This window comes from Galeopterus variegatus, unplaced genomic scaffold, assembly GCF_000696425.1.
Source record: "Galeopterus variegatus unplaced genomic scaffold, G_variegatus-3.0.2 Scaffold2404, whole genome shotgun sequence".
In the NCBI taxonomy this organism is placed as follows: Eukaryota; Metazoa; Chordata; class Mammalia; order Dermoptera; family Cynocephalidae; genus Galeopterus; species Galeopterus variegatus.
Genome location: NW_007728515.1, coordinates 243,269 through 269,141, shown reverse-complemented (window position 1 = coordinate 269,141; position 25,873 = coordinate 243,269). Strand labels below are relative to the sequence as shown.

General features: G+C 34.3%; 1 protein-coding gene across 1 annotated transcript in view; it reads right to left on the bottom strand.

Annotated features, from left to right (window-relative positions):
* Window positions 1-25,873, bottom strand: part of HSPA4L (heat shock 70kDa protein 4-like) — a 57,087-nt gene that overhangs the window by 9,156 nt on the left and 22,058 nt on the right. Inside the window, exons 4-16 of the mRNA XM_008581614.1 lie at window positions 23,863-23,985; window positions 21,266-21,365; window positions 20,776-20,909; window positions 18,758-19,002; window positions 18,539-18,615; window positions 17,730-17,881; window positions 16,865-16,971; window positions 14,867-14,889; window positions 14,513-14,712; window positions 9,004-9,102; window positions 5,433-5,570; window positions 3,166-3,291; window positions 2,751-2,858 (exon numbers count right to left, since the gene is read on the bottom strand). Coding sequence (XP_008579836.1) covers window positions 2,751-2,858; window positions 3,166-3,291; window positions 5,433-5,570; window positions 9,004-9,102; window positions 14,513-14,712; window positions 14,867-14,889; window positions 16,865-16,971; window positions 17,730-17,881; window positions 18,539-18,615; window positions 18,758-19,002; window positions 20,776-20,909; window positions 21,266-21,365; window positions 23,863-23,985 — 1,632 coding nt within the window. The remainder of the gene's footprint in view (window positions 1-2,750; window positions 2,859-3,165; window positions 3,292-5,432; window positions 5,571-9,003; window positions 9,103-14,512; window positions 14,713-14,866; window positions 14,890-16,864; window positions 16,972-17,729; window positions 17,882-18,538; window positions 18,616-18,757; window positions 19,003-20,775; window positions 20,910-21,265; window positions 21,366-23,862; window positions 23,986-25,873) is intronic.

Below are 25,873 nucleotides of genomic sequence, written 5' to 3'. Positions count from 1 at the left end.
TGCAACTCTTGGCACGGTGTGGTCCGCACCACGCTCAGCCAGTGAGTGCACCGAACCTGCGGCCTCGGCGCTACCAGTGCTGCACTCTCCCGAGTGAGCCACGGGGCCAGCCCAAAATGTTTATTACATTCTAAGTGTAGCTTTTTCCTTCTCCAGGTGATTGAATTGGGAAGTTTCTTTTTTTCTTTTTTGGCAGCTGGCCAGTATAGGGATTGAACCCTGGACCTTGGTGTTATCAGCACCATGCTCTAACTGAGCTAACCAGCCACCCCTTGGAATGGGAAATTTTTAAATGTTAAACCAGCATCTATAACTCTGGGGAGGGGAGCACATTAGAAGGATCTAATAACTATTTTCTTTTAAATTATTTTATATATGGGGGGGTACTTCAAAAATTTCATGGAAAAATGGAATTAAAAGATAATAAGAATCTTTCCATGACCCCTTGTACTTGAATAAAAACCAGCTTATTTTAGAATAATTTCAGATTTGCAGAAAAGTTAAAAGGAGAGAAAGAGAATGCCCCAGATACTTCTCACTGCTTTTTTCTAATATTAACAGTAAGAAACCAACACTGGTACATTACTATTAACTGAACCCCAGTCTTTATTTAGATTTCGCCTTTATCTATTTCAGAATATCATACTGCATTTGGTCTATTTACATCATACTTTTCATTGTTTAAATGTTTTTGAAAGGGGAGCAAGTACTGAATTTTTAATTTTTAAAGGTCATCTCAAAAAATAAAAGCAAATCCTGTAGAAGTAAAACTTCTACAACATTCGTTTCTACGGCTACTTATATATCTGATGCAAAAGAACCCAAGTGAGAAGATACTGGGATTTTCAGTTAAAATTCCTATTGGCCTCAGTGGGGCCTGGCTGTTCCTAAGGCTTAAGATATGTACATTCTCTTAGAGACATGGGGTGTAAAAACCAGCAAGACAACAAAATATGATAAAGCCTAGTCTTGCTATCATAAATTTAGGTTTTCTAGCTGCTTTTAATTGTTCCCTTTGGAAATAACTTACTGGCATGAAGGTAATTTTTGCAAAATATTGACTTTTTTTCAATAACTTCTTTTGCCCCTCTCCTCCCCAACCCCAGTCCTAAAGGACCGCCTTTTCCCATATTCTAAAATACCTTATTTATGCCACCATTTAGCATCTTTGTAATCCCTTGCTATTCAAAGAATGGTTTAGGGACCAGCAGCATCAGCATCATTTGAAAGCTTGTTAAAAATGCAGCATCATGGGCTTACCTCATAGTTACTGAATCAGAATCTGCATTTCAACAAGAGTCCAGATAATTCATATGCACATTAAAGTACTGCTATGATCCACGCTAAGAAGGAATGATTGAAATTTCCCAATATAAACTTATAATCTCTTAAGATTTTTTTTTCCCAGGGTGGGAAGAGGGTTGGGAAGCAAGCATGAAGAAAGGAGCCAACAATTGTCTTTCCTTAAAATCAGTGACACTGACCTAGAAAAAAGGGACTTGGCAGCCAAGTCTCCTTATTTGTGAAAGGACATTCAAGAGCAGGGGTACTATTTTTGAAGTCCTTGGCTGGTCAGGTGTCCCCCCATAAGTTGCACTGTGAAAACAGAACAGGCTAGTATGATACTATTGCCCCAAATCACAGCAATGAAGGGTGAGAGAAACAAAGTGTGACTCTTCTAATGGATAAGAAGAGGTCAAGTTGATAAATTATCACTTCTTAAGACCTAGTAACATATAGCTTGTATAATAGTAACACTGGTCACCTGCTAAACATTTCTGAGTATCATGACAGATAATTATGATTATAAATTACTTGATTGTAATTTTCATGTGGCATTGCTCACCTCTCAAAGTGCTTTTAAAATTAGAGGGAACATTTTCTCTTACACATCTCTGACTTAGTAACTTCTCACATACTTATGAAAACCATACAAATCCCACAATTCCACTACAGAGTATATATAAAAAGGAAATGAAATCTGTATGCCAAAGAGATATCTGCACTCCCAGTTTGATTGCAGCATTATTCACAATAGCCAAGAGATGGAATCAACTTAACTGCCTATCAACAAACGAATGAATAAAGAAAATGTAGTATGTACAACAGAATACTATTATTTAGCCTTAAAGAAAGAAGGAAATCCTATCATTTGGGATAACTTGGATACACCTGGGGTATTATGCTAAGTGAAATAAGCTCGGTACAGAAAGAAAAATACTGTATGATCTCACTTATAGATTGAATCTAAAAATGTCAAACTTACAGAAGCACAGAGCAGAATAGTGATTACCAAGGGGTAAGCAGGTGGGGGGGGATGGGCAGACGTTGGTCAAAGGACACAGAATTTCAATTTAGACAGGAGGAATAAGTTCAACAGACCTACTGTACATCATGATGACTACAGTTAATAAGAAGATACTGTGTATGTAAAAACTGCTAGGAAAGTAGATTTTAAATGTTCTCATAAAAAAAGTATGTGAGGTAATGCATATGTTAAATAGCTTGATTTAGCCATTCCACATATATATGAGGGTATTTCAAAAAGTTCATTAATTCTATTTTCCCCACAAACTTTTTGAAGTTACCTTCATACACATATCAAACATCATATTGTACACCTTAAACACATACAATTTTACCTGTCAATTAAAAAAATAAATTTTACTAAAAAAACCCCATACTCTATGCTCTTATTTTTAGGAAAACAATGTTTTATTCAATACTTACATGGAGTTTAAAAAATTTACCTTTAGTTCTTGAAGCTTATCCACATAAACTTGTTTAGGTTGGTCCTCTCCTTCTTCATAAAGCCAATTTTCTGTGTCATCTAATATTGCAGACAGTTTATTCAAATCCTAGTCATACATTTAAGAGACACTAATTAAAAATGCTTTCCTTAGAAATAAATGTCATCAAGAAAGGACAGAATGTTTAAGTATAAAAGATTTAATTTCAGCTTTTTCTGATTTCTTATTCATAAACATGTTTTTCACCATACTTTTGCAATTCTGAAAAATAACTAAGAACCATTTCCAAGTTGGTTCAATGGACTCAAGACTGACAATGACACAGATTGGTACACCTATTTATGTAATTTATACTAGCATTCTTAAGTAAACATTTCAATGGTTCTCATAAAAAAATTATAAAATTTAGACTTACTTCTGGAGTGATGAATTTTTCATAGACAGTGCCCAGTCTGTCTCTAAAATCATATACATATTCTTCAACAGCATTCTTAGCATCATTTCTTTCTTTCTCTAACTTATCCTGCATTATCATCTTCCCCTACACAGAAAGTTTCAGATTAGTTGCCGTAAGAATATGCATTAGGGAAATGCAAATCAAAACCACAAAGAGATACCACTTCACACCCACTATGATGACTACAGCTAAAAAAAAAAAAAAAAAAAAAGAAAAAAGGGGTTCATTAGGTTGTAGAGAAACTGAAACCTTGAAATGCTGGTGGGAATGTAAAATGTTGCAGCCACTATGGAAAACCGTTTGACAGTTCCTCAAAAAGCTAAACACAGAATTACAATTTCACTCCTGACCCAGCAATTTCACTCCAAGGTATATACCCAAATGAATTGAAAGCAGAGACTTGAAGAGATATTTGTATGCCAATGTTCAGTGCAGCATTATTCACAATAGGTAAAAAGTATGAACAAAAGTGTGCACTAATAGATGAATGGATAAACAAAATGTATATACACAAAATGGGATATCAGTCAGCCTTAAAAAGAAATGAAGTCCTAATACTTTCTATAAGATGGGTGAACCTCGAAATCATTATGCCCTGGGTGATTTAATTTACTTGTGCCTTAGTTTCCTCATATGTAAAATGTAGATCTCTAACAGCACCTACACTCAGGTTTGTTTTGAGAATTAAATAAGATGTAAGTGTACAAAGATGTTAGCAAAATTATTCAAAAGCAAAGAAATAAAGAATCTAAAGATTATAATCCTTGAAAAAAATTTCCACTTTAATAAAAACACAGTATTTTAAACACAAGAATCCCTTTATAAACTATAATGCACTGACATCTGCGATTTTAAAATAGTGCAACAATTAAAAATTAAGAAAAAAATCTCATTTTATACGCAAAATTTGCCATAACTGTGCTTCCCCATAATTCACTCCTTTGGGAAAATTAGTTTCAAGAAATGCAAATTCTAAGTTATTCAGGATCTCCAGGAATGCTTGCTTTATATAAAATGCACCCTTTAATAATTATAAAAAGGGGATATAGATAGGTGCTAAAAGAGAAAGCATTATAAATTCAAAATGTTTGATACAATAATGTACAGCAGATGGTAGAATATGGGGCACTTCAAAGACTGATGTCTTTTTTTTTTTCTGACCTGTAAGGGGATCTCAACCCTTGGCACGGTGTTGTCTGCACCATGCTCAGCCAGTGAGCGCACCGGCCATCCCTATATAGGATCCGAACGCGCGGCCTCGGCGCTACCAGCGCCACACTCTCCCGAGTGAGGCACGGGGCCGGCCCAAAGACTGATGTCTTTTAATGACAGCCAAGTTTGAAGAAATTATGAACCACCACTTAAATGTAAGATTTAAAAATATAAATTACTCCTTACACAGTTACTGATAAAAGAACAAAATTTATTTCCTTAAGAGACTGTAAAATTAAACATGTAAACAGACAAGAATATGTAAGAAAATGTCAAGAATGACAATAGATTTAAAAATAAATTTAATGGAAATCAGAAAACATTGTTTTTTTTTTCCTTTTTGTCTTTTTTTTTTTACTGACCGGTAACGGGATCGCAACCCTCGGTGTTGCGCCCGTACCGGGGACCGGCAAGGGGATCGCAACCCTCGGTGTTGTGCCCGCACCGCGCTCAGCCAGTGAGCGGGAACCGGTCTCCACATGGGATCCGAACCCTCAGAGGGAGCGCCGCCGCACTCCCAAGCGGCGCACTCTCCAGTGCGCCACCGGGCCGGCCCTGTCAGAAAACATTTTGATTAGAGCCTTAATCTTTAAGGCCAACACATTAGAAGAGGGGTGCTCCAAATACAAAGGTACTTGAAATTTGTGGAAAGCTTTGCAGTGTCTTTTAATTTTATCTTCCATGAACTTTTCAATGTATCCTTGTACTTCTGCATATGACATCTGCTGGGTGTTACCATTAAAGACAGAATGAAAGGGGGTAAGAATCATTAGCCTCAGAAAGGTTTTTCCTTATAGAGGAGACATTCAAATGTTTCATAACTAAGATAACAGCTACACTGTACATACAACATGAATACAGCTCAGTATTTTGCTAAAGTAGCTCAATATCTACTTAATGTAATTCCTTAGGATTTATGGACTAGTTCTTCAAATTCTGGAGATAATCATTGACTTCTAGAAAATTTCAGAATACACCATCACCTATTTCGACATCAACTCAGATTTATGTACCTCATTTTCAATGTAGCTGTTGAGAAGATCTTGGCCCAGTTGTCTATATAGGTTACTCTGAATAGGTAGGTCAATACTCTTGACTTTTCCCTTTTTAATGTTCTGATTTAATCGGTCTTGTTTGTCTGAGGGAGTTGACTGCAAAAGAAATGCAAAAAAGTGTAAATTTCTAAAACTAGTTTAAAATAGATTTGAGAAGTGAAACAAAAATGTAAAATCAAACAAAACAATTACCATATCCTATTCTTCATTTAAAAATACTACTTTAATATGAACAGTATTTTGTATTCTACGTATGCTAAATCCTTTCTACATGAAATATACTGGGTCAGAAATGCAAATTAAAACTATAATGACTTGTCACTTCCTTCCCCCTACGATGGCTATAATTAAAAAATGGAAAATAAGTGTTGATGAGGACATGGAGAAATTGGAATACATTGTTGGCAGGACTGTAAAATGTTGCAGCCCTTTTGGAAAACAGTTGAGAAATTTCTCAAAATGCTAATATAAAGATACTATATGACTCAGCAATTCTATTCCTAGGTATATGCCCAAGAAAAATGAAAATACACATCCACATAAAAACTTGTACATGATTATCCATAAGAGCAGGGAGGGGAGGGGGGAGAGGGAGGTTTTGGTAATGGGTCACAATAATCAACCACATTGTATATTGACGAAATAAAATAAAAATTAAAAAAAAATTTTTTTTTTAAAAGACTAAGATCTTAGAAAACATATTCTCAGACCACAATAAAGTAGGAAATTTACAAAGCTCACAAATGAATGGAAATTAAACAACACTCTCCTAAATAAACAATGGGTAAAAAGAAAAAAAAAATCAGGAAATTCAGAGAATACTTTGAGATAAAGATCAAAGAGCAATGTATCAAAATTTATAGGATGCCTGGATCACATAATGCTTAGAGGAAAACTTATACTTTTTTATTTTTTTTTGGCCTTTTTGAGACCGGCCGCACTGCACTCAGCCAGTGAGCAGACCGGCCATCCCTATTTAGGATCCGAACCCGCGGTGGGAGCGCTGCTGCGCTCCCAGCGCTGCACTCTCCTGAGTGCGCCATGGGCTCGGCCTGAAAATTTATACTTTTAAACACCTACATTAAAAATAAGAAAAATCTCAAATCAGTAAACTTCTACCTTAAGAAAATAGAAAAAGTAGAGCTCACTAAAACAAAAGCATATATTAGTAGGAATTAAAGATTACAACAGAAATATATGCAATAGGAAACTAAAAAACAATAGAGAATATCAACAAAAACAAAAGTTGATTCTTTTAAAAGATCAACAAAATTTACAAACCTTTACCTAGATGGACCAACAAGAAAGAGAAAAGACCAAAATTACTAAAATCAGAAATAAAGTAGGAGCATTATTACATTGTCATTATGCTTTTTTGTGGTGTTAAGATTTAGTTTCTTTCTCTTTCTTGTTTGCATTTTTGTTCTATCAGTGGGTTTTGTTCTTTCTTGTGTATTCATGGTAGTAATTATTTTTTTTTGAATTCCAGATTCAGGACTTCCTTGAGGATTTCTTGCAGGGCTGGTCATGTGGTGGTGAACTCCTGCAGCTTTTGTTTGTCTGGAAAACATGCTATTTTTCACTCATTTCTGATGGCTAGTCTTGCTGGGTATAGTATTCTTGGCTGCCAGTTTTTTTTCTTTTAGTATTATTAATATTATCATCCCACTTTCTTTTGGCCTGTAGAGTTTCTGTTGAGAATCCTGGTGTTAGTCTGATAGGGGCACCCTTATGGGTGACTTGATGCTTTTCCTTCTCTTAAGATTCTCTGCCTGAGATTTGCCAATGTGACTATGTGTTTTAGAGAGGATCTTTTTGGGCTGAATCTGTCTGGGGAATCTTTTGAGTTTCCTGGATCTGAAGGTCTGTGTCTCCCCCTATACCTAGGAAGTTTTCTATTATTATTTCATTGAATAGGTTTTCCATGCCTTTTCCTTTCTCCTCTCCTTCTGGAACACCCACGATTCAAAAGTTTGTGCAGTTAAGATTGTCTGTTAGCTCTCTTACATTTTCTTCATTTTTTAAAATTCTTTTTTCCTTTTTTGTGTTTGCCTGGGTTATTTCAAGAAGACTGTTTTCAAGATCAGAAATTCTTTTCTCCTCGTTCTAGTCTGCTGCTTAAGCTACCAGTTGTGTTTTTTATTTCAATGAGTGAAGCTTTCAATTCCATGAGTTTTACTACATCCTTCTTTAAGATATTAATCTGTTTGTAAATTTCCTCCTTCATATCCTGGATTATTTTTTCTTGTTTTCATGTTGTTGAAGTCTTCTCATATCTCAGTGAGTTTCCTTAAGATTGTTGCTTGGAATTCCTTTTCAGTCATTTCAAGGGTTTTCTGCTCTATAGGGTCTGTCTGGTATTTGAGAATTACTACATTCTTTTGGTGATGGCATATTTTTTGGGTTTTTGTATCTCTGGTATCTCTGCACTGATATCTGGTCATCTGGTAGAACAATTGCGTTTACTCTGGAATGGGCTTTGAGAAGAGTGATGTCCCTTTTTTCTGATTTTTGCTGGTGACTCTCCTTGTGTCAATGCAGTCGGATGTCTGGCAGGCTGCTTGCATGGTGGCTGTGGCTGCTGCTGTGGTGTCGAGCTGATTCTGCGGAAGCTGTGGCTGACCACTCATGTGGAAGTGGTGTTTTCAGCCTGCTCTCTTTCCTGCTTTTGGGTGGGGGGTACTGCCCCTGGTTCCTTGTCTAAGACCCTGGGCGTACACTCTTGCCTGTTTCCAGGTGGAGGGGTCTGCAGCCCTTGGCTCCTTGCCTAAGACACTGGGCGCACTCTCTTCCTGCTTCCCGGTGGAAGGGGCTGCAGCCCATGGCTCCTTGCCTAGGACCCCGGGCACTGCACAACTCTGAATATACAAAAAACCACTGAACACTACACTTAAATGGGTGAGTTGTATGATATATAAACTATATCTCAAAGCAGTTAAAAGCATAAAAAAATTGGGGAAAATGAAAAATTTAGAAAAATCTGATAAAGATGGTAGCTTAGAGCTGTAGCTAAATTCATCTGGGTGACTAGGGCAGGATCTCTCTCTTCCTTAATCAGCAATGATTTTCATTGTAAAATAATTACTTTCAACAATAAAGTCGTTTACCCTTTAAAATTTTATTTTTAAAAATATTTTTTTGCACACAGAAAACATGCAGCAAAATGTACAGAGTGGTTAATTCTGAGATGCAGGGTATTGCTTATTTAAATTTTCTTCATTTGGCTTTTTCCATTTCATATTTTCTCTGAGATTACATGATTTTTAGTGAGAAAAGTGTTACTGAAAAATATATCATTTTTTTCTCCCCAAAATTTTACTTACATTGTTAGGGTTCATTCTTTAACAAAACCTGTATAAGAAATCATTAAAATGTATTTATTCTGGTTATGCGCCTTCTATACGTTTCCACAGTAGTAAGATTAAAAATATCAAGTATATTAAAAGCAAACATCACAAAGTCTAAGTATATTAACTCATTAAAAACATTAATCTCAAAAAGACAAAACAAAAGAAATAGTAAATCAAACCTTTGTTTTGGTGCCTGTATGATCGATTTCCTCTTCTGGGGTGTGTTCAGCATGACATTTTTGATGACTGCCTTCTTCTTGGTCAACCTGCATTTTCTCCTGGAAAGAAAATATACAATTGAAAATATACGTAGTATCCTTTTCTTTAGTTCTAGACTGTTCTGAAATGTGTGAACATAGTGAAGTAGATGCTTGTTTTTCAAGTGAGAATAACTACAAATAACAGATTAACAGGCAAATAAAATGAAAAGATCTATTTGATACTATGTGAATAAATTTTGTTTCATTTATCTGGGGCCAAATAATTTCAAAATACATGGAAAATTGTTAAAGTCAAATTTACAAATCAAGATTCACAAAAACAAGCTTACGTAAAAGAAGATTCTTTCTGACATGAAAAATGTTTATGAAGATCTTAATAACATGGTGAAAAGAGTAAAAAAGACTAAATTTATGTATTATACAAATACAATGATATTTAAATATATAGTAAAATGCTGAAAGAAATTTATCAAAACTGTCAAAGTAGAGGTCTCCAAACTATTAAAATGCAATTTTAAAGCTGTTTTCCCTTTTTATGTCTAAAAGTCAAACTTTCCATCAATAAAACGCCTAAAAGAGACTCTTCACTTGCAATGAATCACAAGTAACAGATTTTTCTGATCCATTTCTTAATCCTATCTATCACCATCCTCCTGAAAAAAAGGAAGCATGGAATACAATAATCAGAATTAGAATTATTTTTAAGTCTTCTACTACAACATCTAGAATTAAGCAAATATATAATACCCAGAAAGCTATCTCGATTAAATGCTTATTTGTGCCAAAGAGAAAAACAAGCCAGAAAATAATTCTTTGTACATAGATCAATTATTTCTGATATTCCAAATCCTCTGTTCCAATTCTACAACCTCCCCAATCTTGTGATGGTTGAGATGAAAAAAGTGATATGGTGTCAAACTAGAGTCATGCAGGTAGACACAGATTTGTTAGTAACCCTAATATATGTATTACTAAAAAAAATGCTGTAAATTAAATGGTTGTTTTATGTCACCTAGAATTTTTATTTATTAAAGAGATCTATTGTTTATATATTTATGTCTCGTATAAACAGAAAAGAAAAATGAACCAAATAAAGTAGTTAAGGTGCTTCTAAAACTTCTTCACATTCACAATCCAACTTTTCTGAATCACTCAATTCAGTTGTTAATGTCTATATTTTTCTACACAATACCATCCTCTGTGCCATTAAGAACATTAGTGACCCAGCGTTTCTTTAAAACTTGCTCTAGTATTTTGTTATAAACCACTGACACCAATTCTGCAAGTTTTATGATGGTGTTTTACCTTACCATGAGTCAGTAGATTGTTTTCAGTCAACAACCAGAACTGTATTCCTTCCTAGAATGGTCCTTAAATTTTTTGTGGACTGAAATGGCAAGGGGTTGCAAACTGCCAAGCCATGTCACTGAGAATAACAACTGAATTCATATATGCACAGCTGGTGAGAACTATCTCATGACTATTGCCATGGTCACAAACAGATGTTGTTATTTGCAAGACCCATCTCAATTTCAGATATACTAAAAGGTGGAAAACTGTACATCTTACAATTGATGTAAAATGGCAGTAATTTGTATTAACAAATTCACCCTTAAAATGATTTTTTCTCCCTAATTTTAAAAAGAAGGTTCATAGGAGAAAACGACGGAAGTGCTTCTAGTCTCTGGCATCTCTGATTTTAACTGATTTTAAACTCCATGAGAGTTGAAAATCACCCTTCTCTTTGCTGCTATATCCAAACACACACTTTAGGTGTTTATATTTAACTTGCTAAATAAATAACAGGCACTTAAGAATAAAATCCAGTATCACTATAGTGAAGGCTTTACCTGATTTCTCTCTTGATCTACCTTCTCAATTTAATTTCTTTCTTGCCATTCTCCCCTTCTCCACTCCTATATCCAATACATAAGCCACTCTTCTGTTTGTTGTAACAAAAAAGGGCTTCCTGTCTCACAGTCTTTTGTTACTTGTTATGCCCTCTGCCTAAACAATCAACACTCTTTACCCTCAAATTGCCTTTTTCATCCTTCAGGCTAGCTTATCTGTCCTTTCCTAGTTGGCTTTCCTCATCACTATCAAATAGTTATTTTCCACTATGCATCCTTGTTAATTTCCCTTATATTTATGTGCTATCTTGTTGCTTCTTGCCTGTCCTTTCCCAGTGGAATGTAAGTCACAGATGGATGGTGACCTTTTCTATCCTGTTTATTATTATATCCCCAGTGCCTAGAAAAGTCCCTGCTACATATAAGCAATTAAAAAAATAAACAACCCAATGGTCAACAGTGGGAAACAGTTAAATTGTTGCACATTAGTATGATGAATAAGCACAGTTTCTTTGACCCCTACTTCTGTAATGCAGTTTAAGATGTGATAACTTCTGGGGCCGGCCCGGTGGCGCACTGGATAGTGCGCCGCTTGGGAAGCGCAGCGGCACTCCCGCCCGAGGGTTCGGATCCCACATACAGACCGGTTCCCGCTCACTGGCTGAGCGAGGTGTGGGCGCAGCGCCGAGGGTTGAGATCCCGTTGCCGGACACAGAAAAAGACAAAAAGACCAAAAAAAAAAAAACCACATACAGACCGGTTCCCGCTCACTGGCTGAGCGAGGCACGGGAGCAGCGCCGAGGGTTGAGATCCCGCTGCCGGACACGGAAAAAGACAAAAAGACCAAAAAAAAAAGAGATGTGATAACTTCTAAGTATGTCTGGCTATTAATATATACCTAGAAGAGAGGTGTCAATTTTCTGAAACATTCTTATGCTGAAGTTGGCAATCTATATTATGATTTTTCAGGAAAATCAAAGCTATCTTAATTTTGCACTTGGTCCTAGCCAAAAGACTGAAAAGCAATAAAGCTATCTTAACTTTGAATGAAAAAATGAGGCACATCAAATGATCTTTGTGTTTGGGCTTCTTTTTACCTCACAGTCAGCATTGTCAGCTGCTAGGGAAGAGTAAAAAGAATATAGAGAGAGAGACCATATTACAATGGTATTCAAGCCTTGAGCCTTTCAAATTTATGGATACAGAATAAAAGAGAAAAATCCTAGAGAAAACCATTAAGAGACAAATACAAAGGATGTTCTCTACAGACGGTATTCAACATCACCCTTTATGTTAGCAAGGATTAGGAAATAAACTAGTTTACTCAATACCAATTATATATCAGCTATGGTAGGGATTTAAAAGAACATATATCTTAGTGTGCTCACCAACAATGCCAAGTGTATGATTCACAATGTTAGCTACCTTTCTTTTTCCCTTGATTATATAAATTGTAAAAGGAACATTCAGGAATATCTCACCGATCTAGAAGTCTTTTATATGGGAAACTCAACTACCTGGAAATGTTCTAGTAAGCCAAGAAACATTCTTGTAAACCAATAAATCTCTGAATGACCAAAGCAAATGTCATAAATCCATGTACTTTATTCACATTTAAGTCCACACCCACAAACCATCCTGAAAGTCTGGTTAACTGGATTTCCAGCCCACAGACAACAGAAGCAGCAAATAAGAAACGCTAGGTGAAGTAGAAGATGAGTGCTATGAGTATTCTTGTTTTATTTTCAGATTCCTAGGATTCACTAACATTAAATATACAGAAAACTAAAGGCCCTCAGCAGAAATACTCAAAAAGAGGTAAACAAAATGAAATGGTTATGAACAACTCGTCCTAGAAAGGACATACAAAGTGCTCTCAATTTAGTAAAAATAAGTTTTGCTTAAATTTACATGTCTGACTTAAATTACTATGAACTGTAATTTGAAAATTAACTTTTCACCAATTATTCTTATGTTAATTTATGAAAAATTAACTGCATCTTCACTAACTGATTAGGACATTTCTTCTTCCTCATTTCAAGTAAGGAAGGATGTGACAGCAAAAAATCCATGGGAAGAATGAAAAAGAAAAAGGTCACGGTCTTTAAAGTATTTTAAAGGCTAGTGGTTGAATTCTGATCTAGAAGATTGTACAGTAACTATTAGTAAAAACAACCCTCATTGCACTCCCATGTTTATTGCGGTTCTGTTTACAATAGCCAAGATATGGAACCAACCTAAATGTCCACTAATAGATGATCAGATAAGGAAAACTGTGGTATATATACACTATGGAATACTAGTTTGCCATAAAAAAGAATGAAATACTCCCATTTGCAACAACATGGATGAACCTGGAGAAACTTATGTTGAGTGAAACAAGCAAAGCATGGAGGGATAAATACCACATGTGCTCACTCATATGTGGGAGCTAAGACAGAAAGGAAGGCAGGAGAGAAAAAACACAGTAGTCTCATGATCCAACAGAGGGAGGGAACATTCCTAGGGCTACAAATTGGAGAAGAGCGGGGAGAGGAGGGAGGTTGAGGGATAACTGGAAGGGGACGAAGGGTATAAATGTAATTTCTGATAATGGGTATGCCCCCAATATGAATCTGGCCCTCACATCATGGGCAGGAAGGGGGACAATCAGCTTTGTATCTCCTGAATATTTGAAATAAATAAATTTAAAAAAAAAAGCAACCCTCCAAAAAGGGGAGAAATTGTCTTGAAATTTACCAAAGGAAAACCCATTCTTCATATGCACAAAGAGATGTAAATCTAGGGCAGATCTCCAATTATGACTGAAAGAAAAAAAATCTAACTGCAATTGGAAAAATTTACAAAGAGTACACATAAAAAGACAAAAATTTTGTGTAATGGAATATAATCAAGTTCCCCTAACATTCCTTTATCTATAGTATACCAAGTGTAAATTCAGCGTCACGTGAACAAAAAGTAAAAAATCTGTATTTTAATGTTATTGAATGAACAGCACATTCCTCTGCTAACTGCTACAAATATCCCCTAAATTCTGAAAAATTCCTTGTTAAGCATGTATTTTCAAATCTAGAAATGTGTGTATAGCTCAAAATTTATCATTCTGAATTGGATTTATCTGTAAGCTAAAAATCTAGCCATAATAAAGTACATGTTTTTTTTTTTTGTCCTTTTTGAGACCGGCCGCACTGCACTCAGCCAGTGAGTGCTGTGAGCGCACCGGTCATCCCTATATAGTATCCGAACCCGTGGCGGGAGCGCTGCTGCGCTCCCAGCGCTACACTCTCCCAAGTGTGCCATGGGCTCAGCCTATAAAGTACATGTTTTTTAATGAAAATTAAGTACTTCAAAAAGATGACCCCAAATTCATGTGCTCCATATGTAATGCTATGAAAGACACATAAGCCCCTGAAAAGTATATTAGTGTGAAAGATGTACAGCATTTAAAATATAACTACTCTTTAATGCTTTTGTAAAAAAATGTTTCACTGATTCCTATAACAGAATTTCAAAGCAAAATCTCAGAGAATAATGTACTCAACTATTAAAGTACTAGTTATGATTAAGATCCCGTATATATTATCTATTAGAGAAAACGAGATATTATTTCTACATACCACCTCATCTTTGTTTTCATTCTTAAATGAAGCTTCTGTCTCCATAGCAGCATCACTGTGATCCCCTTCTAAATTGTGCTTCTCAATGACTGATGCACTAGCCACACTAAAGATTCCATGGATGTTAACACGAACTTTAACCTTCACTTTCGAACTATCACCGTCAGACTGTGGAAAAACATTCTGAATAATGAAGCTCCCTTAAGTAAAAAAGAGCTTTCATTAGTACATGAGCTTCAGATTAACCCATTCAATTCATTTATTCAGTACTTTGACTATCATCTTTAAGATGTCAGCAAATAATTGTAAAATTATGATCACATCCTTATTAATTACTATGGAGCAGGCACTCACCCCCAGATTTTATCATAACAAACCTGGTATTAGGACTCAGAAAGGTTAAACAACCTGCCCAACATTATCAATTCTAGGAAAAAGGACAGTTGGGAATTTAACCACGGACAATTTGATTCAAAAGCAATATAACTTTTAAGTATTTTACAATATTGCTACTATCTAGAAAACCAAAATAACAAAATTTCGTTTCTGAGTTTAAAAACAAAATAGATATTGCCTTTCTGCTATAAGCTTTACAAATCACAATCATCTTAATAATTCATTAATAAAGCAATTCCAAAAATTTTTTGGATTTTTCCTATAGCAAAATTGCTAATTACCCAGTCACTAATACTTGCAGAGATCACATCAACTTCTCACTTTAAGAAATCTACTAATATTTTTTTCTCTGAAGAAATCTCAAATACGTAATGATATCCACAGCTGAGGAGAGAGTACTAGGCAGATCATCATCCTATTACCTTAAATTATTCAAGGTTTGAAAATCTGAAATTCACAAGCCTTTTCCTCTATCCTAGTTTTAAAGAACCTACCAATACCTTCTATTTTCTTATTGTAGTCATTTAGGATATATTTATTTTTCAGTTTAGCTCTCCATATGATTTCTTACGATTTTTTCCTAAATCATTTATACCTTTAAAATTAAACTTTACAGAATACTATTTCTTCCCTCAAAATTGACATTAACACATCTCATTCAAATGTTCTGCAAGACATTCAGATAAGGTTGATGATCCATATTTTTGAAAGCTGTACAAAAATTTCATTTCCTTGGGGCTACTGATGTATAGAACAGAACAAAATTTTAAAAGAAACATCAACATATAAATACAGCTTATTCACTGTACAAGCTATACTTCTGAAAAGTAGTCAGGTAAAATGTTTGAAACACAAATTTTGATTTTGGTAGAGAAGTTCCTTAAATCCTGGGCAATTCATGGAAAAAGAAATGTAAATGTTGACAAAAGCATGAAAAGGTTTGTAGTTTACAATAGTCACAAACACGTTTAATAACAAGGTACTATTTTTCACTATCAGCATGTTAAATTTAAAAGTGTAGGAGAAAATGAGCTGAAACAAGTAATCTCATGAATATTCACAGGAACATAAATTGATATAATCTTTTCAGTGAATAATTTGGCGGTATTATTTAAAATAGTGTACAGTCTTTGGCTCAACAATTCCATTTCTACACTGTTATCTCATAGATATATAAAATACAACTGATCAAGAATGTTCCTAATAGCACTGCTTAAAATAGCAAAAATATGACTTAATAGAGTATTGGTTAAATTTACTGTGGCACAGACATTGCTGAAAAAATAGTTATCTCTTGACATAGAAAGATGATATATAACGTATTCTAAAAAGCAAGCTGTGGGCCGGCCCAGTGGCGCACTGGAGAGTGCACCGCTTGGGAGCACGGTGGCGCTCCCGCCAAGGGTTCGGATCCCATGTGGAGACTGGTTCCCGCTCACTGGCTGAGCGCGGTGCGGGTGCAACACCGAGGGTTGCGATCCCGTTGCCGGTCAGTAAAAAAGACAAAAAGGGGGGAAAAAAAAAAAAAAAAGCAAGCTGCATTGGAGATATACAGATTACCCTGTATGCACTAAAAAGGTGCATGCTTTTGTTCATTTATGGATATTCAAAGAAAATGAATGGACAGATAACACTATCTGTTAAAAATGGTTATCTCTGTAAAACTGGCTAAAGGAATTGGGGTATGGCAAATACAGGCCTTTAAGTTTTTATATTTCTATATTATAATTTTCATTTAAAAATGAGCATGTTTTATTTTTCCAATAAAATACAAATAAAAAATATGCCCATCATAGTTTATAGGTTATACTTTTATTATTTTTACATTTTTTTCCTAACACTTTTATGAAAAGTATTTGACAGAATTTTAAGAAGTGTAAATTCCTCTTAGAAAAGTAGGCTTAATTGATTAAAGATTTATGACAAGCTCTAACCAAGGTTTTAAAAATAACTTACCCAGTTCCATCTTCAAAAGAGGTCTTCCACCTTAATGTGATTGAATAGGGGACAAGGTCTGTTATGGAAAATTCACGCACTTTAAATGCTGGTGAGAGAATTGCACACTGAAAGCAAGATGTATACCATAGTTAAATCAAACACAAAATCATACCCCAGGTTACTCTAATTGAACTGTTGAATAAAGTACTTGTAGTAAAATTGTTAGTTACACTTTCCCCACTGTGACTGTTAAGAGGGTGGGAAATCCTATTATGTAATTGAAAGGTGGGGCCTAGAAGAGATGATTAGATTCTGAGGACCATGTCCTAATGAATGGATTAATAATGGTGGTTATGGGTGTGGCTCTGAGGGCTTTAAAAAGAATGCACACGAGCATCTCTCTCTGCTTCTGCCATCTAGCAATGTGATAACCTGTGTCGTTAAAGTCACCACCCAGGGGCCGGCCCGGTGGCGCACTGCTACAGTGCACCGCTTGGGAGCGTGGTGGCGCGGTGGCATTCCTGCCGAGGGTTCGGATCCCACATACAGACCGGTTCCCGCTCACTGGCTGAGCGAGGTGTGGGAGCAACACCGAGGGTTGCGATCCCGTTGCTGGTCCCAGTCCGGTACGGGTGCGACACTGAGGGTTGCAATCCGTTGCCGGACATGAAAAAAGACAAAAAGGAAAAAAAAAAAAAAAAAGTCACCACCCAGGAAGACCCTCACCAGATGTGTTCCCCGGGCCTTCAGACTTTCCAGCCTCTGAAACTGTAAGCAATAAATTTTGTTTTCTTATAAACTACCCAGTTCCAGGTATTTTGTTATAAACAACAGAAACAGACTAATACATATATATTCTAAGAAAATGAAATAACAGTCATACCTGTAAAGCACATCCTCTTGCAACAGCTTCATCAGCATTTAGTGTGGTACTTATGTCTTTAAGAAAGAATTTAGTGATTTGTTCCTTCACTGCAGGAATTCGTGTTGCTCCTCCTACAACTTCTATACTACTTATGTCTTCACATTGTAAGTCTGGAAAATAAAATGTTTTTAATTGAGAAAAACAAGCCTCTAAAAATCTGTGAACAATAAACTTTGGAAAGTACTTTTTAAAAAAGTGCATCAAGTTTTTACTTGCCTCAAAGAATATAAAATGGATAGAAAAACACAAATTTTGGAAAAAGGCAAAATTTAATAAATATTAGCTATGTAACAGGCACTATACTTGGTCCAGATGATGTGGTAACAATAGAAACAGATAAGCATCTCATGGGATTTTAAAGGAGCTCTTTAAAGTACTTCAATTTTGTAACTTCCACCTCACAAATATCTATAGAAGGTATATTTTTAATTGATTACCAAAAATCTTAAGCAATCATGTCCCCATTTCTACTTTAATTTCATTTTAGAATCTTCTATACTTACATATAAACATCTCCAAATAGTACTAGCAATGAAACGAATAAACAATAAAATGAATTAAACAATAAAATGAATCATAAGAAAGGATTCTCACAAATCCAATTTCTAGTGCCCTACTCTCACAAATAAAGAATGAGTTATGCTGTCCTTTAAAATCAGAAATAAAAATCTTTAAAAAAAAGTTTTTATTGCTTTTTATCATTTTCTATCCCCTTCAAGTGAGCAACATCATGGTACAATTTTGATAGTACAGTAGTTCCTACTTACTAGCTTGTTCCATTACTGCTTTTAAAGGTGGTTCAACCCTAGCCAAGAGGGAAGCACATAATTGTTCAAATTGAGCCCTGTGAGAAAATAAAATATAATTTATTATTTTGGGATAAAAATTTGAATATATCTTCTAAAATAACAATAAAAAAACCCCAGAAATGATCTAAACATTATAAAATAAGCAAACACTTTTCAAACTGAAAACATACATGGTACCTGTTCATTTTACTAGAAACATCAAGGTCATTCATGAAACACTCAATGTTCAATGGCAGATCTGATGCATTTGCACTCATTAGCTTCTTTAGTTTTTCACATTCCTGATATAAACGCAACAAGGCCCGAGAGTTTTCTTTCACATTTATCTTATATTTGGTCTTGAACTCATCACAGAAGTAGTCTACTAAAGCCTCATCAAAGTTCCTGCCACCCAAATATGGATCAAAGGTAGTAGCCAAGACCTGTTTAATTGAAAAAGCAGAACTGAATTTTCAGAAATATAGATTATTTGAAAAAAGAAAACAAATGAAAAGAAAAACCTCTAAACTTATAATGAAAAAAGTAAAATGAACCTGAAGAACTTGTCCAATTATAGGGGTGCTAAATTTAGAATCAGAGTTAAATTGCCACTTACATTTAGCCAATATATTTCCCTGCTCTGAATTATCTGCTTTATAGTTACAGATCCATATATCATAATTAAAAGAATAATTGTAATTCTGAAATAACTGAATTACAACAACTAAAACCTCATCCTTTGGTTCTAACAACAGCACTATACATGTAGACCAAAACCCAAGTTTAAGAGAGCCAAGAAGTGGTTCTAAGCATATGAACAAGGAAAAAAAATTCAAGAAAAGCAGACCCTAAGATTAAATCTAAAATACTGTACTTGGTCAATTTACAGATCAGGAATTAGGCCTTCTATTTTTAAAGAACCTAGCTTATTTTTACAAAAATACAGATGAAACCAAAGGATACATAAGAGAGCAAAAAAGAAAACAGAAGCAAGTGAAGAGAGAGACAATTTAATAAGCTTACTGAGCCATAGGTTCCTAGCCAGCAGTTAGTTGAAAGGAGAAAAAAAGTCACAAAATAACACTATAGCTCTCGAAAACACAGGACCAAGACATCTAGTCTTTTCCTACAGTAAAATGACTACTTACGATAGTCACTACTAAAAAAAAATAATCCCCACTCTTGGTGATGTTCCTCGGCTCTTCACAAGGGTGGGGTGGTAGAATGGTGGTAAACATCACAGTAGGAAGGGAGTATAATCTGAACACAATGTTATCCCACAACTAGCATGAAGAATCCATGTATAGACTTCTCATGAAGTCCAGTATTACCCAAATTAAACATAAAAGTATCTTGGTATGTGACTAGTGCAAGTGTGCATTCTTCTGGGGAGAAGGACTATAGCCTTTATCAGACTTCAAAGGGGTCTATAAAAATTATAGAATGCTACTGTAAGTCATCTACTAAAAAGAAAAGAAAATGTTCTTTTTAAATTAAATTAAAATTTAAGGCTAAATGCCAAAGATTAAACCAATTTATACCAAAAACTACCCTATATTCAGTATTGAGTCATTTCCCTTTAATTTTCTAATTACAAGGATGTTGTTATAGTAATATAAACTGCAAGACAAAAGGCTGTGTTGGATAACCCCAAAACATTTTACCTTTTAAATAAACTCTACTCATGCATAATGGAGAGAGAGCATAAGTCTGAACAAGATAATAAATTTAAAAATGCATATAAAACCAAATACAGACTAACAAAATAGCACATAGAAGTAAGTAATGCTACATTACAGAAAATTATGATTAGGACTTCTGGATAAAAAGGTTTCTAAAAACAATGAGAATTATTTTAGAAAATGTTCCTTGTAAGTATATTTATGGATAAATAATTTATGCTCCCTAATAGCTAACTTAACACCTCAATAAATACAACAACAACAATAAAAACAGCAAACACATATTATAGAAGCTACACTATGCCAGGCTTCCCAAGAATTTTATATACATTAACTCATTTTGTCCTCAAAAATTCTATGAGGTAGTAACTGATAAAATCATCAGATGAGGAAACTAAGGTTTAAGGAGGTAATATAACTTGCTCAAGGTCACAGTTTTTAAGGGGCAGAGTTGAGACTCAAACCCAGCTATTAACATTCCCTATATAGTTTGTGCTCTTAAAGTTAAAAATAGCAAATCATTTGTTTACTTACTTTTAGTTTTCCTTTGTTAAAAGCAGAAACTGAGACCTGATAGGCAGAATGTCCCATATCAATAAATACTACATTTCTTGGTTTCTCATCTAATGGGGGAAGATCCTGTTTATAAATTCCATATGCTAGTGCAACTGTGTAAGAACAAATAATTAAGTTAATTCCAGCATAGCAATTACTTGGAAAACAAGAGATAAGTCACTTTGATACTTTAATACACAGTAACAGCAATACATATTATTAGTTTCAAATAAATTAACTTTTCATAATTCGGTTGTTTTAATTTTATTAAAAATTAAATTAACTCATCTATAACTATATAATAGTAATGATTCTTATAGCCAATAAGACATAACCTGTCAGAATGTTTTACTGCAAAGCAACAACCTTATAAAAATCAGTACATAATAGAGTTACAAAGTGCTTTGTTATTAATAAAAACTATGACAGTATTTTTCTGACAGAGGTTTACAAATTGCAAAGTGCTTACCTGCAGTAGTTTCATTCATCAGCCTTAAGCAATTTAAGCCTGCAACCTGGACTGCGGCCATCACAGATCTTCTCTCAGCATCAGTGAAAAAGCTAGGAATCTGGTATTTAAAAACAATAATTAAGTATATTAGTTTGCATTTCATCAATGGAAAATGTAAAATAATTGCACTAAAACTTATATACAGTTTAAGGCAAAGAATGGTGTTCTAATTAAATAAATGACAAAAAATACTAGTTTTATTTTTCAGTTATGACAATTCCTATACCATAAAGATTTGACCTAAAGTACAAACGCTAATTTAAAGTAATTCATAATATGGCAAGATTGCCAAAGTTTTGTTAACTGAAACACTTACTGTGTTAGTCTGATTTGTTAAAAATTATATTTTCTCATCATTAACAATGAAAAACTGAAGAGCCAAGAGTCTTTTAAAATGAGATTAAATATTGTACTAGTCCGTTTCTGTGGCTTATAACAAAATACCTGGAACTGGGTGATTTCTAAGAAAATGAATTTATTGCTTACAGTTTTGGAGGCTGTGAAGTCCACAGTACAGGGAACACATCTGGTGAGGGTGGTGGTGGCAACAGTGACCCAGGAGTCTCACACGGCAGAACATGGTGGAGCAGAAAAAGGAACTTCTCATCTCCTCTTAAACCCCTCAGAATCACGCCCCTGACCACTATTTTAATCCATTCACTGTGCCATGGTCCTACAATCTAATCACCTCTTCAAGGCTCCACCTTTCAGTTACCATAATGGGATTTCCTACCCTCAACAGTTACAGTGGGAATTAAGCTTCTAATATATGGACTTCGGAGGACACAATTCAATCAGTCCACAGCAAATATATTATGGTATATCCACATAATGGAATCCTATGTAGCTGCTGGAAATGATCAGGTAGATCTAAATCATCATGGAATAGTATCTTTATCATGTTAAAAAAAGGGGGGGAGGCATGTATAGTATGATTTCATTTTTGTGTATAAAACCAGAAGACTATATAATCCCAACCATTTAAAATGGTTAATTTTAAAGTGTGTGGGGGGGATACTGTATTGCAGGAAACTTACAATGGGCATGTATTTCTTTTAAAATCCCTCAAAAGCATTACATATACAAATTTCTATATGTTATCAGAAAGGCATATATGTATTCCATATGCTAGTGCAATAAACTAGTTTAAATAGGCTTAAAACATACAAAGATTTATATACGCTTAATTCTGTCAAACTGAGAAGTACTTTGATTTGGCGTACAAATAAATTTCTAAAAAGCTGGTAAGTATATTCATGTACAAAATAACCTGAGGAGCTTACAATTTTAAGTTTTAAGTAAGCATCCAATTTTATTGGAGTCCAATTTTATTGTTTTTTTGAGTTTAGAAATTCCATTTACTAGATATTAGCAAAAGGAAAAGAACCTGAATTTTGATTAGCTTATCCTTATTTGGTATTATACTTCTAACATAAATCTGAATTATAATACATGGTTCATTTAACACTTATTGAGCACTTATGCACCAGATACTTTTCTAGCTACTAGGGATATGGTGCTGCACATAACAAATTTTGCACCAACGACAAAGTCAATAATGGTCAAAAGATTATACTACTATGTTCTAACACTAACTTCTGACATGAAAGTAAAAGCAAACATAGTTAAATAAATAGGACTGATTTGAATTTAAGATGGACTTTCAAAATTTGTACTATTATGTCATACTTGGGAATGAATTACCTGGCTCTACCACTTATGAACTGTGTTGATTTTGGGTACGTGCTCTAACTTCTCTGTGCCTTAGTTTTGTAAATTTGGGGTTCATATCATACTGCATACAGTGGTTCTGAGGATTAAATGAGTTAATACATATAAAATGCATATAACAGTGCCTGCTGAACGGTAAACTCTATTATTTATTATTAAGAAATGGCTGAGAAATAAAATATTAAGCTCTAATATTTTTCTTCCATTTAAAAATTCCAAATGCCATGAAAAAAATTACTAAATTCACTAAAGTATTCATAATCTGACTCTCTTTTTCTGACGTCAGACTCTTAAACATATGTAGTCAAGTTTAACAGTAGGAACATATTCACACTTAGGCAACAACATGTAACTTAAAAATGAGTTAATAACATTTAATGAAATCTCAGGAAATAAGATAGAGTAAATAATTATTTTGTTACAAATCCTTAAAAAAAGATTTTTTTCTTTCTGATACAGAACATATTTAATCTCAAAATGCCAACTGGGAATTTTCAACCTTTGCCATAAAACGTTAAAGTCCTTAGAGGTGGGAAGTACTACGTAGGAAGATTCTTAGGGATAAGCGGCAGGTACAGCAGCCACTAAGTAATCGCATATGTCAGTTCTTTTTTTTAAGATGCACTGATTATCACAATTGACTCTATGAGAAATTCAATCCTAAACTTTATCCAATAAGGTAGTTTTTTAAAAAAAGGAAAAGTCAAAATGGATTTAGGTTATTTACTGGATAAGGGCAGAAAGTGTAAAAGGAAGAAAAATACTTTAATATTACATTAATACATTGGAAAATGATTCAAAATATGTTACTGAAATAAACTTACTGAAATCACACAGTCAGCCACTGGTTTCTTCAAAGCATTTTCTGAAGTCTCTTTAAGCTTGGCCAACAGCATTCCAGTAACTTGCTCAATTGCAAAAGGTCTCTCTTCTTCTAGGTACCGCACCTAAAACCAAGTTGAAATATTTATTAAGAGTTATTTATTCATCCAAATAGTTAGTGAGAATCTACTCTATACATGATATACAGTGAAGAAATTAAAGTCTTTACTCAAAGAAGTTTTATTCCAGAAGGACTGTCATTCTAGAATCATAACCTCATTAAAACAGTGATAATACATCTCTCATTTCTGAGGTTCCAGTACCTTACACTTAATATTATAACCAAACTAATTATTTTCAAAAGTAGCTCAGCCCTCTCAGATCCACACTTCCCACAAATGCAATTTTTCTCATTCATTTTCCAAGTGTGACATAGCAAACAATGAAGGAGAAAAAGACCAAATAATCTCTCTTTTGAAAATTAGAACTCATGAAAGCTTTAGTCATACATTTTTGGGAAAAAGGAAATGAGAATGTCAGAAAATTAAAAAAAAAATTTCCTTATTATGAAAAAAAATTTAATATGTATTACTCCAAGGTTTCTGGGGACAACTATGATTTAACTATAAAAGATGTGCATATAAAGTCTTAAAATTATTTTTTTTAGACCAAATAATTTCATTCTATTTATTGACATACTTTTGGTTGCTGGCCAGTAAGAGGATACAAACCCTTGACCTTGGTGTTATCTGAGCTCTAACCAGCTGAGCTAACCATCCACCACTGCTTCATTTTATACACAGGTTTAAGACTAGGTTGTATTTAGGTACATAAAACTCTGCAATCCTTCCTGACCAAGGAATACTTGGGGACCTATGCTTAATTCAAGTACTCAAACCTTTTTATTACGATAACCAAAAAATTTATAAGCAATATAAAGCTACCTTAGAACCCACCTAATATAACTATATTTAATTTATTGAACAAAAGGCTATGTTTTCTACCTCTGGATTTCCAGTGGTGTGTGTAATTTTATTCTATAATACTAACCTTTAGAAGTGCTTTGCAACACTTTTCTCTTAAGCAGCACAATGTATTTATGCATATGAGTATGTATAAATATGTGTACATCAATGATATAAGATTTACTTTTTATTGAAACATAATTGATTATATGTATTTATGGGGTACAGAGTTGAATATCAATACCTGTATTCAAAGTGTGATAATCAAATCATATTCATCATTACAAAACTTATTCATTTCTTTGTGATGAGAACATTCGATCTACTCTCTTCTAGCCAGTAAGTTGATGTTAGTTATAGATGCCTAGCTCAACCATACAGCAATAGAACTTATTTTTCCAAACTAGCTGTTTTATGTCCAATGTATTTATGCATGAGTCTGTATAAATATATATATATCTTAAGATTTACATTGAAACAAACAAAAGATTTACTTTGAATCAGACCTAAAATTGATATCCATCAGTTTCTAAATCCATTTATGAGTAAATTCAAACACAAATATCATGTCAAATTACTGCCTTTAAACCAAGGGAGCAGGGAGAAATGAAGCACACTGAAATAAAAGAAAATGAATCAAATACCATGGTCTTAGTCTGACTATGAAAGGCTATACAATAATATTATTTAGTATAGGAATATTTAAAGAGTTAGATAAACAAAGTGCACTCAAATATATAAAAAATAAATGGATAAAATGCTTGAGGAGTTGAACATTGAAGATCTTCAGTCCTCTTTTTTTTTTTGAGATTTACTAAATATTTTTTATTTGAGTAAATCATGTAAACCTTCAACTTTTTTTTTTTCCTTTAAATTTTTATTTTGTCGATATACAATGTGTTTGATTATTATGGCCCATCACCAAAACCTCCCTCCCTCCTCCCTCTCTTCCCTCCCACCCAACAATGTCCTTTCCGTTTGCTTGTTGTAACAACTTCAAAGGATTGTAGTTGTTATATCTTCTTCCCCCAACCCCCGGTTATTTTTT